The sequence below is a fragment of the Nilaparvata lugens genome, chromosome 5, assembly GCF_014356525.2.
Source record: "Nilaparvata lugens isolate BPH chromosome 5, ASM1435652v1, whole genome shotgun sequence".
In the NCBI taxonomy this organism is placed as follows: Eukaryota; Metazoa; Arthropoda; class Insecta; order Hemiptera; family Delphacidae; genus Nilaparvata; species Nilaparvata lugens.
The window spans coordinates 21,087,511-21,104,948 of NC_052508.1; the positions used below are offsets into that span (position 1 = coordinate 21,087,511).

Genomic DNA, 17,438 nt, shown 5'->3' on the forward strand with positions numbered 1-17,438 from the left:
GAATCTTTCCATTAAATACTGACGATTTTTTGAGTCCATTTAATGTGATGTCAGGCTATCCATAAAATAATATTTCCAAGATATTCGTTTTTTTAAAGAATTGATTGGCTGTTGTAAAGTTTTGCTGACCGATGTGCTACAATAACATCAATATGGATATATTTTTATTTGATTTGAAGCACCATTTTTTAATAGGTTTTGTCTGAGAAAGTGTATTCAGAATGAATTGTATTCAATTTGTAGTTCATCGGGAGGATCTGAAATCTATAGAGTCTAAATTCAAGAACTGCCTTGAATTTCAGATGTTCATTTTTATCTCTTTCTCTTGAGTATTTTCCAATGGGTCGCTTCACTCGTCACGCTAACTTAGTCTAGCTTGTTCAAGTTAAATTGAGTTGATAAAGCGACATCGATATCTACGATCTCTCAAGTTTATCCTTGAAAATCTTTTTCATAAAATACTTGGCTCTTATTAGTAATCTTTCTTATAGGATATGTGGGTAAATATAATTTTCTGAAATCAAGATAATTGAAATTCTTTTTATTATCTCAACAAAGTATGCGTGTATACTATAAAAATATTGGTAACAATTTAAAGCAAAACAATAATAATTCATAAATCACTTTTCAATTCGTGAAAAGTGCACCATTAATCTTATTTTAATATTATCACAGTCAGCAACTCAGATTGATGTTAAATAATTGATTTCTGGTGTTACCATAAGTACGAATATTTAAAGGAAAAGTCATTGCTTCTTGACTAGCAATCTATGGCCTTGTTTTAGATTAGGCATGCTTTGATTTTTCATCTGTTTTTTAAATGCGTCAATACTAAAACTACCCGTTCATTAAATCCCATTTTCATCAGTCTTTAAACTTCCTCTGGAATCTTCCTTGACCCTGGAAAAGAAAAATTGTTTAATGGTAAATTATTCTTACACTTTTCCGCGATAGTAAGTTTTTACAATTAGGAGAAAAGTTTTACAATTATTGAAAAAATCTACAAATTCTAACTAGCCTAGCTGAAGAAAATTACTTCCCAAATCTTATGATAATTAATCATTAAAGAGTACCTACTCATGCATTTTCTTAATAATTGAAAGTTGATAGAAAAACTTACTAAGTCTGGCATTGTTAAGATCATGTCGAATATTAAGATACGTTTAGACGTATATTATACAAGTATGAAGGAGTAGCTTGCGATAGAAGTTTAAAATAACATTCATGCAGCTCTTGTCCTCACAGTATTCTATAAAAATCTGCCAGAATTCATGCTTAATTGAAAACATTTGAAATTGGGAACTACCTTTGTGATATCCTTTGAAAATGAGAACATTTTTTATAAATTCTGTAAAATTGCCAACGGATGGAAAAGTACTCATTACTGATCAAACATCTTCGAACTTATAATCTGTCAGAATTAATTAATCTTGAACTTGATATAGTTAGCATATTATCAGCTATTACGAAATATTTTTTAAAAGCTTGGAAATTTTGTTGAAAACTCAAATGTCTCTGTGAGTATGACGTATATGGTTTAGTATTAGGTGGAGTTGAATAACCACGAATATGTTCTCAGAACACATTAATTAAACTTAATTCAAGCTCCTGGTGAGAATAATTTGAAGAATCATATGTTTAGAGTTCAAAATTAGATTAGTATGGCTTTTTGTTGGTGGGTTGTCCATTACAGGAAGGTCAATAATATCATGTGCAAGCCACAATTCTTACCATATTTGTGTGTTGTTTGAGGGGGATTGTGTTGAGTATGGTAAAGTTGAAGGAGGTTGTCAGTGGCGACAAGTATGCGCTTGGCGTCCCAACCAGCAGACGGCGAGCGTCGCTCGTAAGCATCCATCAGAGCGCGAGTGCGCGACTCGAGAAATGGCGGAACGTCGATCGGCAAAAATTGTTTGATGAAGTGCTGACCAGCGCGCCAAATGTTCAATCGCTCATTGTAGCCACTGCATGTTCTGTTAACACAGCTCACTCCATCTATAACTGTTCAAACAAATAATAATATGTTTATGTGATATAGGATTCAATCCTCTCTTATTCATGACTAATGTAATTTATTGTGAAATTCATCAAAATACGGTATGGAAAACGTGATTATTTGAGGTGTAGTCACAGTGACAATAATATACTATATTAAAATATTTTTATTCTAAGAAAAGTATTATTCTAAGAAATACTTTTATTTTATTAAGAAAAAAATTAATTTGCACTCATCTCACAAAGTTTGATATGATCTCTTTTTGATTCTTATTCCTGAACATGGAAAATTTCACTTCATGAAATCGTTTACTATCAGTCTTTATAAGAAGGATCCCACAAAAACAAAACGTACATTGTGATAATTATTTCACTTTTTGTGTAGTTGAGAAGTTGATATTGTGGTAATTATTCATATTGAATGAAAAAGACTAAGAAATTGTCAAAAAACCACAGATTTTGACAATTCAAACTTTTTGAAAACCAAAATCTGTGGATTTTTTTACTATTTCTTAGTCTTTCATTCAATATGATAATTATTTATTCAGCTACGATCAAATAGTGACGGTCAACCTCATGGATACTCTCAACAGAATATGATCTGGAAGTGTGGGTGTAGCCTACGAGAATTCTTCAGAATTCCTCTAAAGGATCCGACCACGTTGGGCCACCATGTTGGATCCACGCTCCGGCTGGTTAGTCCAACATCCCCCACTCACGTTCCAAATCGAACTTGACTAGGCTGCTGACCTTGAGGTCGGACAAGTCAGGGGAACAGATCACAGACTTGTCTGACAGCATTCGCCCCGTCGAATTAATTCACCTCAAGTTGGACAAAATATCGGATGGCCCTCTTTAGAATATCGTAGACTACGGTGCGGGTAATTGCATGTGCATTGCTCACCTGTGTTGTTGTCGGAGCGAATGTGACACTCGTTGTCTCTTGAGCAGTGTGGTTCGGCCATGCCAACATCGTCGACGTCGGACAGTTTGAGCGAATCGTCGACCAGAACGAATTGCTGTCTGCGGAGATCGTTCATTGCCAGCGAGCCGAGTGGGGAGTGTGCTAGCCGCACTAGCATTTCTGCTATACTTTTCGCCAGCTACAGTTTGAATTGTTTACAATAACGGAAAGTAAATTATGCCAGTTACGAAAAAAGGTTGCATTCTTCACAATAGAGGGGAAAAATCTTGATATTCATCAACTTTCCCCATGGATGCTTAAGAGATTTAACTCAGAAAAAAATCCAAAAACGAAAAGTACTTCACTTTAAAAAAACGGCTTTGCCACTGATTTCGTATTTTCTAACAACTTTATTAATTTAATAATTTTCAATTCATGAATTTAATAATCGCCGTCTTTTAGTTCTAGAAGAATGGACATGATTTAATGCATACTTCATAGATAAAATAGTTATGGTTTATTTAGTCTTCCATCTTCTTTTTTCATTTTACCTGCTTCATTGATTGTATTTTGTCTCAATAATAATAATAATATTCATAATATAATATCAATAAATTCATTGATTTTGTCATAAATTTGACAATGATTAGTTTCAATGCATTGAATTTGCTTTTGAATTTTGAACTCATTGAATTGAAGTATCGTTTTACATTGTATGAAATGTGTATAGTAAGTTATTGTATGATTTTCCATAAAAATTCAATTGACATGTCTTGATTTTCTTATTGATTACACTCACTGCTATCAAGACTCATTTGTGTATTAGGCTACATTGTATAGTATACACAACATATATTGTAAACTTTTTATAATATTATTTTAACAGTATTTTTTTAGTGATTTATATTATCACGTATGCTTATAAGCCTTTGGTATTTTTCTGTAAGTTGTGTAATTCTGAATGATTAAATAATTAAATAAAATATCATACACCATCCATTTTTGGTACTGGTAAAATGTGATGTGATCATTTTTTTATTCTTCAACTAACCTTCAGTCTTTTTATCCACGGTAAACGTAGGAGTTGTACTGTATCTAACGGTTCGCCAAGTTCAGTCATCACAATTACGGGCCCCGAAGCATCTGGTACACATGCGCCTAGAACCTAAACAAATAAAATTAACTATTATTTTCTGTTAAGTAATAATACCTTCAATTTTTGTGCATTGAGGCAAAAATATACTTACAGTAGAACTTCGATAGCTCGACCTGAATATTAATCGTTTAATATTATTATATTCGTAGACCCCTTATATTCGTTATTCTTCAGAATTCGTGGTGGAAGCTCGGTCCCTTGAAAAAACTCTATAATTTGTAGTAAGGCATTGTATTTTGGTCCCCTCGATAATTCATAATAAAATAGAGCGCTCCCTTTTCGTCAACCTCTATAATTCGTAGTTTTGTATTCCAGAACTCTTCACAACTCGTATTTTCTGGATTTTCCTATACACCATGGAATGGGAAGTTAATAATTACAGTACGGTACTATGCTATCGCTTACTAATTCTCCAGACATTACATCATTCTGGTTTATGTTCGGCATACAGACTGCCAGACGAAATTATATTGTCTACTGACATGGTAGGCTATTCGGTTCAATTCAGTACAGTAGGCCTATTGGAAGTCAGCGTGAAGAATTCATTTGTGAATGTTAGTTATTGAGTAGTTCTGTGTGCTAGCCTACCAGAAATTAATACCATGTGAGCAATTAAAAATTTCAAATCGGACAAAATTGAATAATTGAACCTGTCAATAACTCAGTGCGTTTTTCACTTGAAATTTATAAAATATGTCAATATTTCTTGAAAATGTCAAATTTCTAATTCTAAGGTTACAAGTGTATTCATATTTTTCCATTGCTATCAATAAAATTTGTGGTTGCTTATCAAATATTCAGCATTCTGCTATAATTCAAATGATTTCTTCATCATCCATAATCAGTCTCCTCCACCTCCTTCTCCTCATCCTACCATTCCTTAATCGTAGCCTCAATTATTTACACCCTCCATGATTCGTAGAAAACGCTTGATCCTGTCAACTACAAATTAAAGTGGTTCTACTGTATTCAACAAAGTGCATATTCTTTAGTTGACCACAACCATTACCTCGGTTATAATAATAGATAATAGGCTTACATAGTTTTATACTTTGGTTAGTTATAACGTTTTTTTGTTATGATGATTTTTAAATGGTGTTTCTAACATCATTCCAGTGAAATTCACTAATTCTATTGAAGTTAAATTTCAATTCCATTGAATTTGCTGAACCACTTCGGCTCAATAACAGTTTATTTCAAGTAAAGCTAATTCAGCAATCGAGCTACCTTTGCGTTCATCATAATGTGTCTTCGCCAAGTTTTTAATGAGTTCATTCTTAGTTCAAACACCACTCTGATTCAGTTCCGTTAAAACTGCTCAATTGTTTTTTTTTTTTTGGCTACCGTATTTCATAAGCATTCCATGACCCCTATGTTATTGTCTACTTTTTAATATTGTGGTACCTATGTGGTTTGTATTAGGTTGAACACTTGAATATGCAAAATTATTTTAGCCTATTTATTTTTACAAAAAAACAGATCGGAAGAGAAAAACAAAGTATTGTGGTTTCAAATACTGAAAATAATTTTACATGCCTATTTGGGAATGGGAGGGCTGCGCCCAAGAGTATCAATGGACGAGCCGCCACTGCCTTGTATACTATTTCTCTCCCAAATTCAGATAACATTAAGAATATCGAAATAGGGTTATGTCTTTCAGGTTTTCAATTTACTATTGTACCTGAATGAAGCTGTGATGGGGAGCTAGCTGTATGAGAATGGCGACCTCTTTGATGATCTTGTTTGCAGCCCGCCGATAGCACTCGGCCGAAGTCGGTCTTTGCCACTGGGCGGCTTCATGCGGCCCTCTACCCAGGCACTGCATCATGTCCCTGCCGTGCATGTTCACCGTTTTGATGGCGACCGCCTGGCCTCGCAGCACCGCCCTGTACACTGCCTTCGTCCACCCGTAGGCCACCGATTGCACCTCCAGCATGTCTTGCAGCGACGAACAGTCCAGTTTTGATCCATCCTGCAGTGCACTCCACCTGCTAACATATTAAACATGGGTTTCACATCTCAAGTTTATGCTAGAGAGGATTTAGATCATTGTTATACTTTATTCTGTCTCATTATTGCAACTCTCTCTATCTGTATTTTCGTATTGCAAGAACCCTACCAAGTGGACTTTGTGAGAAATGTTGTACTTCACTCGTTTATGTGGACTATGTAAATGAAATTGTTGTATATGTTATGTGAGAAACACTTCCTCTACCTAATCTTTGAAAACATTAAGAATGAATGATATGAAATTTACAAAGAAATGTATTATTGTGTAACCTGGCTGGCTCAGGTCTGGAGTCAGAGTCTTCAGGTCGCACCTGATCGATTTCGAGCTTCTGTAATGACCTCACGACGAATAAGATTTAAAGTCTTCTAATTGGAAACGAACAAACGTGGGATCTATTAAAGAACATCATAAATAAATAAATAAAAGCCAAAAAATTGTATTAGCGGACAAAATATTTATTACAAGGAGAGAAAAAATAGAATCTATATCCCTATATAGGGATTCCCCCCCCCCGAAATATTAAGATGACCTACCCCCATCACAATAAAAAGATAATTTATTCTTAATTAAGTAGTCTTTCTATAGTTTCTATAGTTTCCCGGGGGGAGGGGGGCGACCAGATCTTTTTTCTGGAGGGTATACCGCCCTATACCCCCCGGTGGTTATCTGCCCCCGATATGAAATCCTGGAACTACCACTTGATACTAGGGATTCCAAGAGATAGAGATGATAATTATATAGGTACCAATAATGGTGTAACAACCAAAACTAGTCTTTTAAGTACCTACCTGTAACAATTCCAAGTCTTGTTTTTTTAAACTGATGGCTAATTTAATTTTTATTGAATAATAACTCAAGTAGGCCTAACGTATAGGTAGTGAATATAGAACTACCTGTCAGATTTGCTGAGGAAAGAGTCTAGTGTTGGCCACTCAGAACTTTCGGCTGAAAAGTAAGTCCGAGGAGAGAATGAAGTCGATCTGTGCCTGAGTAGGACGACGCCGGCGACCGCGAACAGGCAGACATAGGCCAAGCAGAAAAGTCGCAGGCCAGTCGAACACACGCGGTCGACGCATCTCCAACGGCGCATCGATTACAACGAAAACTGCTCAACTCATCGCGATGACGTCATTGCCAATCGATATACACCCTTCACTCTAACCCCCGATGAGAAACACAAATTACGGACGAAATATCACTGTCACTTCATTGATGAACTAAATAGCTATATAGTAGGTAAATTAATATCACTATAACTCTATTATACTATGATAAACATCACTGTTTTTGTAGTATAATTGCTTCAAACATTCTTATCACAATGACAGTTTCACAAAAAATGTTCCTAAATAATACTTTCTCGATTGAAAACATTTCGCATGCGAACGATACTTTAGCTGCCTTAAAAGATTACCAGTGTCTTAGCTGTCAACTGAATCCCGGTGAAATATAAACTGAACCCGGTTTCAAGTATCTATAGCATACTGTCGTTTGAAAACAGCGGGAGTGCAATGGTGGGGTGAGACAAGGACAGAATGATAAGAATTGCCGCTGCACCCTACTGATGTCGCGACCTTGATCAAGCCATGATCACATCACGAATGTATCACCACTATCAACAGCGAGAACAAAAACTCGTCTCTGCCACTACTGTACAGTACTGTTGTTTACTTTATGTAACCATGTTGTGTACGCATGCTTTTCTTTTTGTACCAACTGCGACTGCGTAGCAATCATCATCATCATCATCATCATCATCATCATCTCTTCATCCTCGCATCAGCAGCAACGGACTCACGACTCTCAAGAGTTCAGCAACAAGTACCAGTATGTTACCTTCTTTGTTCCTTATTCATGCTTGCAAAAAGAACAAAAAAGACGGCCAGCCTATCGTTTTCACGTCCCACCTTCCTAGCCACAAAACGACGACATAACATCCTGTGTGGCTCTCCCATAGTAGATAAGATCAGGGTAGCATAAATTACCTAACTAGTGTCTTCGAGAAGTTTAAAACGTGGGACACACCTTTTCCAAAAAAACTAAACCAATACCTATGATACAAGCGGTATATTGATGCTTGAGAATTCAAAGAGGTGTCTTCAATTATTTTAAAAATAGAATACAGTTTGAACTGATTGCCAAAATTGTCTTCTTTTCTCTTTTAAATTATATTGGGACAAAAAATCATGCGCCTTCCACTACCGTTGGAAGGGTAACCGCTTGAGCCAACTCCTCTGAATTTGATTCATATGAGTTGTAGAATAGCTTCCCTGTGTTTCGGAACCCACCTAAAACTGTAGATTTATCTCTCATGATTATCCGCCTCATTACCCACGTACAAGCCTACTGGAGCTCATGTGGGCATCACACTAAGCAAAAAAAAAATGCAATTTTCTCTGACGTAGCCTACCGGTACTGACAGGTACATGACCTATCAGGTAGGACTACTGTGTAGGATTGTAAAAACCTTGAATTGTTTTCTTATACATTATATTATTTTGTTAGTTTTTATTAGTCTATTAGTTGAAATTCTTCATTGTTTTGTGTTTTATTTGACTTTGATTTCCTCCTTTCCTATTCTACCCTTAATTCTTTTTCCTTCCTTATCTCTCTGGAAAATTTCAGTCTCGAGTTTCGAGAAGAAAAATGTTGGAGAATATAATAATGTTAAAAATAAATATATACGTACGGTACGGCCCTAAAGAGATTGATTGATTGGTTATATTCCTTTATTAGGCGGACTTAGTACTTCAGGACCTCACTGCTCCAACTATAAATTTTCCCTTATAGTTTTTTTAATGTAGATGATGCCCACATGAGCTTGTGCTTGGGTAATGGGAAGTGCGAGGGTGATTTATGAGATGATCAAACGTCCATACCATTCCATGGGATTCGAACCCGCGACCAGGTAGCACTAACAGACTGAAGGATTCAAAGCCTTAGTCGACTGGGCTATCCTCACCGGCATCAGAATATCATTAGTCATCATATAACATCATCATTACACTATTACATAATGTGTAGAGGCTATTGTAATACATTTTATTCTTTTTCATATTTTCTTCTCTAATTCAAAATCCTAAGTTTGAATTTTGAACTTAATATTTCTTCTAAAAATATTATAGTACGGTACCATACTTAAAATTGGTTAATTTTCTATCCAGTGATGAATTTCAAAACAGGCAAATGTGCAAATGAATAATATGATCAAACCAAAAAGCTTTTAAAAATCTGAGGAATTGCATAATCATTCATGACTGGCACATGTTACTTATTGCACTGAGGTCCTGTTGATTTATTTTGAAATTGGAAAAAATCTACTACTTTATGAGTATGGTAATAATAATCATAATTAAGAGATAGGTTTTCTGCCCTTCTGTTGAAATCTGACAAAAAATGATCCCCTAAAATATAGTAGTATAATATTATGTCTTCATTTCTATAACATACTAAGGTGCGTACAGACTTTCGCTTTGCTCCGCCGCAATGGAACGTCACTCGAGCAGATCGATTGATGATCGACCGGGGAGCAAGAGTGGAACGCGAGAAGAGCTAACATCTCCCGTAACGTTCATGATCGGAGCGAAGGCGGAGCGTGTTGGAGGCGCGTATATCTGTACGCACCTCTATATATTTTTTGTGTTAGGGCTAAACGCCTCTCCATCATAATGTATTGCATAAATTGGATAATATATGACAACTATTATTAAGTTATATATTTCATTTCATTTATTTATCGTCACATTACATCAATTTTTGAGTAACACTCATTTGACTGGTGACATGTCAATACTAGAACAAAAAATTATATTTAAAAGACTTACCTAGTTCTAACTTCTTGAAAGTAGAATAAATAAATACACTCTATGATGTATCTCATCATATTAAGTCTAGGTATAATATTAGACCTATTGTAACATACCTAATATATGTTTTAAAATAACAATAACTCTCATATAAGTTTACATTATATTTATATCATGCACCTGCTACTCCCGTTGGACGGGTTGCCACTGCAGAGCTGATCCACTAAACATCATATACAAGTCTAGAAATTATTGCTTTGTTGGTTCCACACTCAACTAAGCTGTAGTATTGCGGTGATTCCAATACGCAGTTATTCCTCATAACCACCGATCAATGCAGTGGGTATGGTGGTATACTGTCATACCATACTTAGCATTTTAGCCCCCTGTGGGTTGGGGGAGCTTTGAGTCGATCATTGTACTTAAGAATGTGTTGAAAAACAGAATTCACCCACAGTATCCATGCTTGTCGTAGGAGACGACCTCAAGGCAACTCCAGAAGTTGCCTTGCCTTCAAACCCACGGGATCTGCCCCATCAGGGCAGTTTCGGAGGGGCAAAAAGATAAACCCAAGAGACCAGAGATGGGTGAAACTCCAAGCACAAATGTGGGTCAAGAGGCTAAGTCGAGGGTGGCCAGGTGCCCTAGAGGCAATTTGGCGGCCCCTCCTTCAGTGGAAGGACCTACAAAGAAGCCAGGAGTGGAACTCACGTAGGTCACGAGTTTGTGGGCACAAATGTGGGTCAAGAGGCTGAGTTGAGGGTGTCCTACCCTTCCTCAGCGGTAGGACCTTCAAAGAAGGCCAGGAGTTGAACTCACGTAGGTCACAAGGACTAATCAGTCTGAAGAAACTGCCATGCATAGCACAATGGATTGCAACAATCAACCGGGTGATGAATGGGATGTTAGTTTAGGGAAAAAAGTCGGTATATGGGCGAAAGTTTTACATGACAACGACTTGAGTGGTAAAATAATTTTAATGTGAATATTCATTCGTATAGTAGGAAGAAGGATGAAATAATAGTAACAATTTAAAACATTTATTTATACAAAGAATTATATTTAAAACATTAATTTATACAAAGAATCTCGCACTGAACCACAACATTGTGATTACTACAACATAACCTATTCACTTATGCATGATTATGTGATTATGCATTATTGTGATTACTACAACATAACCTATTCACTTATTCACCTAAGCAGGTGCAGTCGCAGGAGATTGCTTGCGGCGCCTGCGTTTCACTCTCTCTCCAGGTGAATGCCTTAGGATTGCTGCTGCGTTGCTCGCCACTGCTCCTATTCTCGTGCTCTTTCCAGACTACCGTGAAACGAAACGAATGCTCTCATTGTGAGCGCATAACGTGGGAACGTAATGCAGTCAGTTTCTTGAAGTGTCACCCGGCAAACCAATTTATAAGATGTTGTCACGTCAAAACTCTTGTAAAGAACACAGGTATTGGTTTGCCTAACTAACATACTACTTGGGAACACAATAAGCTTTGGTTGACGTGTGGGGTTTTTTGAACCTTTGGATCCTTGAATCCGTCCCTTCAAAACAATAAACAATACCATACTTCCCATCACCCATTGACAAGTCTGGAGATTATGTGGATATCTTTACCAGGGGAAAAATAAATAAGACGGTTTTAGAATCACTTTCTATTTTAAGAAGCTGGAAATTATTTCTCTCCTGATCCTTATATTTTGGAATGTAATAGTCTGTTTAGAAAGAATGGAAATTTCATTTGAGGCTCTTCAATACTATTATTTGTATGAAACTTGGGGTCGTCGCCAGCATCAGAGTTCAGGAATGATCAGTTTAGCGTATTTTTGGGAGATAATTTTAGCGTAGCGTAGAGACTAAAGACTTTAAAGATGCTTATCTCTTTAGAGGTCAAAGACCTTATCTCTTTAAAGTCTTTGGTAGAGACTTTTACGGCTCAGGTTGCAAACATAATGGAACGACTAATCAGTACTTTCTATATACCTTGCTGTATATGGAAGGTCCTGGTCTAATGCACTGTACCTTCAATGGTGGCGCACACAGGCCAAAAAGAAATTCTGAAAAGAGCCATTGAAACACTTAGTGACTTGTCTGTAGCTGCTCACACTAAACGCAACCAGCAGTGCAAGCTATTTTCAAATTTTGATTCTCATCTGCGCGCTTGGTTATGCATGACCACGTGATCTAATGTGATTATACATACCTTCAAACACTCTCAAACTTGACTACCTACCTTTTTTATTCCGCATTCATATTGTCAATTTTTAAGTAGGTATGTATTCAAAACATTAATGTTTGGTCAAAATGCATGACGTAGAATCCATTATTCAATTTCATGTAAATTTGTATAATGGTGTAAACTGAACAAAGACTTAACAAACCATTGATGAGAAAATTACTTATAAATTAATAGGAAAAAGATCTTCTGGAATATTGATCAATTCCATCTTCTAAGAATATCAAGGCTATTAATATTGTAAAGATGTTTTTTTTTGTTCGATAATCGAACCACTCTATTAACTTACTTCTCTATGCAATATACGTAATCAAAACATAACCTCTTTTTCATTTTCAGATTTCAGATCACTGATCAACGTAAACAGTGCAGTGAATTATTATCTTTATTGTTAGTTTATTTTATTGTATTATTCAAAGTCTACTTAATTCTTGTAATTTCTCTAAATTAATTCTCATTTTCTAATTATTCATAAAAGTTCCCTTTACTTGATTATTGTTTTTAGTAATAGTACCACGTGCGTTATAAGGTAATGTCAAACTCAAAATACATTATTTCTTTGTAAGTAGTTGGCCAAGAATTTTCATACAGTAAGCTAGGGAATGAAATTTTCAATATAATGAAGTTATTCCCATTCTAATAATTTTAAATTCAGTAATTTGTATGATTTTTGTAAATTATTCTACCATTTGAAATGAATACGACAGTTTGTTATTTCCTAACCTCGAATTTATTATTAGTATTACCGGTAAGACAATATTTTACTTTTTTGGAAAAGTTTCAAAATTGATTATTGCAATCCTATAATCACATTGTGATATATATTTTTCATTCTTTTTATCTAAAATTAACCAATGAATGTGAATGGATGTAAAATGAGATTTCACTGATTATGATGTACTGTCTGCTAACTACCCTTTTTGTACTCAACTTCACAGTCTTGAATAATTGAAGGTATTACAGAATAAATTTAATTGTGTCAGCGACTATTGATTATTCATTATGCTTTATATTTCGTTATTTTCTTTACCTACATTTATTTGTTGTTACACATAGGCCCTATTTATAAAAGTGTTTTCTGTAAGTATTGAAGATAAATTTGATTTGATTCTATACGGCCTTGAACTATATGTGTTAATAGATCCGCTGAGAGTAATAGGCGCTCCCTATAATAGACCATGCATTCCTATAGTTGGGCCTACCTATATCGTTCCATGATTTTGATGACTCCTTTTTTCAGATACTTTATTTGAGTATTCAACTTGTCTCAAATCCGGCTAGGAAAAGGTGCAGTGGTAGTAAGCTTTTGAAATACCTTTAAGCGCTGTCTACACGTACAGCCTATCTTCAGTCCTGCTTGATCATGCCAGATTTTACAAATGACATTTACGTGTGAATAGATGATTTGGCATGAGTAAAATCAGATTTCACATGCAGAAGGACTGCATGTTGTTGATGGACTGTTCTATTTTTAAATTTTCATTTAAATGAACGAGGTTTTAAATAGATGTTTTATTCAAACTTTTATTTGGCATCGGTGCCATGTTAGAAATGAATAGAGCTATCGGCATCGTCTTATAACAGAGAAGGGTAGGAAACCAATTTTATTTAATCAGGTGCCAACTTCATAATGTGAATATTACTATATACGTTGCTGTGACCAATTTGAATTAAAAACGCGATATTCAAGGTAGGTGCCCAGGGCTAGGGAGGTACCCAGATCTAGGGAGGTTAGCTGGGGCCTCCAGGGAGGGCAGCTTCATCTACAAACGAATATGCACTTGTAACGCAGCTATAGTCTGTGTAAAATAAGTTGAGACTTCATCCATCCGAAGAAATTATAGAGTTGCAAATTCGTGTAAAATTGCAACTTTCTTAAATTTCCAATTCAATGTCAGAATTGGGTGTAGAATATCATCCCCGATATCCCAATAGTGCTAAACAAGTTTCATGGTTGAAGAATTAAAAGGGAATTCAACTTTTATGATAAAATTGTTAACATTGCGAAGATTTGTTTTTCTTTTGAATATCACTTCTCTCAGAATCATGGGGCGTCGTAATGCATAGTAATTTTATATCAAATTAACGGGTAGAATGTCTCCTTTCTATTGGTCTCTGGATCATTTTTTCCGACCTATAGTAACTTACTTACTTGATACTTGTAGTTATCCCACTGGAAACGCTGCTGCGTTGTGGTCGTCACTCTGTAGATACTCTTCTACCGAGTAGTATGGATTGGCTAACAGATAGCTCTTGAATGCTTTCTTGAATCTGTCCTCTCTCTCTCTCTCTCTCTCTCACTCTCTCTCTCTCTAGCTCTTGAATGCTTTCTTGAATTTGTCCTCTCTCTCTCTTTTGAGCTGAGGAATTCAGGTCCATTCCTGGCTAGCGTTGATGTCACCTGCTCCACGTGGATCATCCGTGTTTGGCGAGTGTTATACTGATGGATTTCCTCATTCCTCACAAACAATTCAGGCTTCCTTTTCACCATCATGGCCGATTCCAGAATGAACATTGCTCGCTTTTGTAATAGAAAAATTCTTTTGGTCAGTGTGCTTCCACCCCACACTGTTATGCCAAAGCTCATAATACTGCTGAAGCATCCGTAGTAAACCTTCATCAAACCGTCAATTTAACTGATACATTTTCAATATGCTGATGCCATCGAAGGTTGCTATTTATTGTGATTCCTAGGTATTTTGTGGATTCACCTACTAGATTACTACCGCCGTCCAGTTAAAGCAGTGGTGAGTGGTCAGGTTTATTTCGATTGTAGAACTGAACTATATTTGTTTTGCCTTTATTTAGTAATAATTGATTACTTGCGCACCATTCCTGCATTTGTTGCAACCCTCTTTGCGTTCTATTTCTAAGCTGTTCTTCAGTTTGATCCTGGATCAGGTGGCTTACATCATCAGCAAACATCCATATCCTTCCTTCCGTAATTGATTCTGGTAGGTCATTTACATAGAGAAGAAATAACACTGGCCCCAAATTCGAACTCGTGAACTTTTGATGGACTCATGCGCTTGAAACATCCAAGGTTTTAGAAATATATTGTTTAGTCAAGCCATCCATACTAGTATGCCTCACACAGATCGCTTATTTTCTGTTCGATAGATAAGTTATAATCCACTTTAATGCCATACCTTCCACGCCCAGAGCCCAGAGTCTGCAGCTTTTTTATCAACTTCTTATGAGGGCGAGGGATAAGATCAAAGGCCTTTGTCATGTCGTAAAATACGCACATTGATTCTCCCTTAGTATTTAAATATTGTAAATGTTGATCAACAGTTCAAAGACTGCGTCTGATCTTGACCGGCCTTCTCTAAATCCAAACTGTTGAGAAGTAAATATATTGTTTCTCGCAATAAAGATAGAAAGTCTTTTCAGAAATATAATTTCAATAATCTTTGAAAATACACTTTGCACTGCAACAGATCTGTAGTTTCTAACATTATTTGTTTCACTATTTTTAGGAATTGGTACAACCTTTGATATCTTTACTTGTCCTGGAAATACCCCAGTCTCAAAGGATTTATTTATAATCATAGTTAGAGGCTTGTCGATTATATGTTTGCAGTGTTTAAGCAGACTACAAGGTATTTCATCTATTCCAGCACCCGTCCTCGTACCAACCTCGTCAATAATCTCTCTTACCTCCCTCTCAGTAGCAGGCCACAGAATCATACTCTTCCCACCACCACAACAGATCCCATCTCCCCCATCATCGTCATCATCAGTTATTTTTCAATTATTGATTATGTTCGTCATTGTCGAGATATTTTGAGCAGAAAACATGAAATTTTCGACATGCTAGTTTCAAAAGATTTAGTAGGTGGTGAAAGCAAGAAAGTTTCTCGGAAATATTTGAATTTATTTTTCCAATTGTCAAACGTACTCGGAAGAACGTATTTTGGCTCTCAGGAGTTTCAAAGTCAAGGATAGCGGCTGAATGGTGTGTCTCCATAATGCTATCAATAGCTGGGATCAACAAATTCAAAATACAGAACGATTGAATAATTCAGCAACTGCAAGCCAGATGATTAACCTATTATATTAAGCGAGCAATTTCTGTAATTATATATCTGGTTATTTATGATTAATGGATCTCGAAAACGGCTCTAACGATTTTCACGAAATTTGGAACATAGTAGGTTTATGATATAAAGATTCGATTGCACTAAGTCTCATCCTTGAGAAAACTCGCTGAACGACATTAAAAGGATCATTCATCCTTGGCTGGAACAGCTGTGGATAGTAAAAAGTGAGTGAGCGAGTGAGTATGTGAAAAAATTCATAAGATGACATATAGCCAGCTGTGAAATATGAACACGATCATTTTAGAGAATTGTGTTCTGTTTATCAATAAATAAAAATAACGAGCGAAGCTCGGTGCCCCGATATTAAATAGGTAGTAAAAATTACTAATCCAAACAGTGTTTCATTACAGCCTTTCTGGAGGCAATCAGCTGCTTGCGTTTGAAATAATTCAGTCAAATAATCTTGTAAATTGCCAGCCTTCAGAATAAAATCTGGTACACAATGCATACCATGCAGCCGCTCTTCTAAATTTAAAATTCATTGGAGACCAAAAAACGATCTTCCGACTACTTTTGACAATTGAAAAAATAATTTCAATTATTTCTGAGAAACTTTCTCACTTTCACCACCCACTTATCTTTCGAAACAAAAAAGTTTCCAGCCTGTCGAAAATTTCATGTTTTCTGCTCGAAATATCTCGACATTGACGAACATAATCATTAATTAAAAAAAAAAAAAACACTTTTTTGGACTCAGGGGACCTTGAAACGTATAGAAATTTAGAAATTAGGGTACCTTAATTTTTTCGGAAAGCAATACTTTCCTTACCTATGGTAATAGGGCAAGGAAAGTAAAAAAATAACTATAGGTCGGATAAAAATGATCCAGAGACCAATAGAAAGGAGACATTCTCCCCGTTAATCTCATATAAAATTATTACGCATTACGACGCCCCATGATTCTGAGAGAAGTGATATTCAAAAGAAAAACAAATCTTCGCGATTTTTCCAATTTTATCATAAAGTTAAATTCCCTTTTAATTCTTCAACCCTGAAACTTTTTTAGCACTACTAGGATATCGGGGATGATATTCTACACTCAATTCTAACGTTGAATTGGAAATTTGAGAAAGTTGCAATTTTACACGAATTGGCAACCCTGTAATTTCTTCGGATGGAGGGCCAAGTCTCAACTTATTTTACACAAACTATAGCCTATGAAGTATTCACAAAACTTGATAAGCCCAACCAACCATATCAGACTAAACAGTCAGATG

General features: G+C 35.9%; 2 protein-coding genes across 4 annotated transcripts in view; one reads left to right on the forward strand and one right to left on the reverse strand.

Annotated features, from left to right (window-relative positions):
- Positions 1-526: 526 nt before the first annotated feature.
- LOC111060456 (extracellular tyrosine-protein kinase PKDCC) lies at positions 527-7,756 on the reverse strand. 2 transcript variants are annotated; one of them, XM_039427932.1, is made up of 6 exons: positions 6,960-7,756; positions 5,737-6,043; positions 3,951-4,064; positions 2,900-3,098; positions 1,732-2,001; positions 527-900 (listed from the first exon to the last, which is right to left on the reverse strand). In XM_039427932.1, the coding sequence occupies exons 1-6, from the start codon at positions 7,154-7,156 to the stop codon at positions 872-874; spliced, it is 1,116 nt and encodes a 371-aa protein (XP_039283866.1). In that variant the 5' UTR covers positions 7,157-7,756; the 3' UTR covers positions 527-871. The 2 variants fall into 2 exon arrangements, with proteins under 2 accessions (XP_039283866.1, XP_039283865.1); XM_039427931.1 differs by having other exon boundaries at positions 5,737-6,046.
- A 4,686-nt stretch (positions 7,757-12,442) lies between these two features.
- The window catches only part of LOC111053872 (protein arginine N-methyltransferase 7), a 65,771-nt gene continuing 60,775 nt past the window's right edge, over positions 12,443-17,438 (forward strand). The window contains exon 1 of one of the 2 annotated variants that reach the window (XM_039427930.1): positions 12,443-12,647. The gene's annotated coding sequence lies outside the window, so the exon portion shown is untranslated. The remainder of the gene's footprint in view (positions 12,648-17,438) is intronic. The other variant, XM_039427929.1, reaches the window with a different exon arrangement.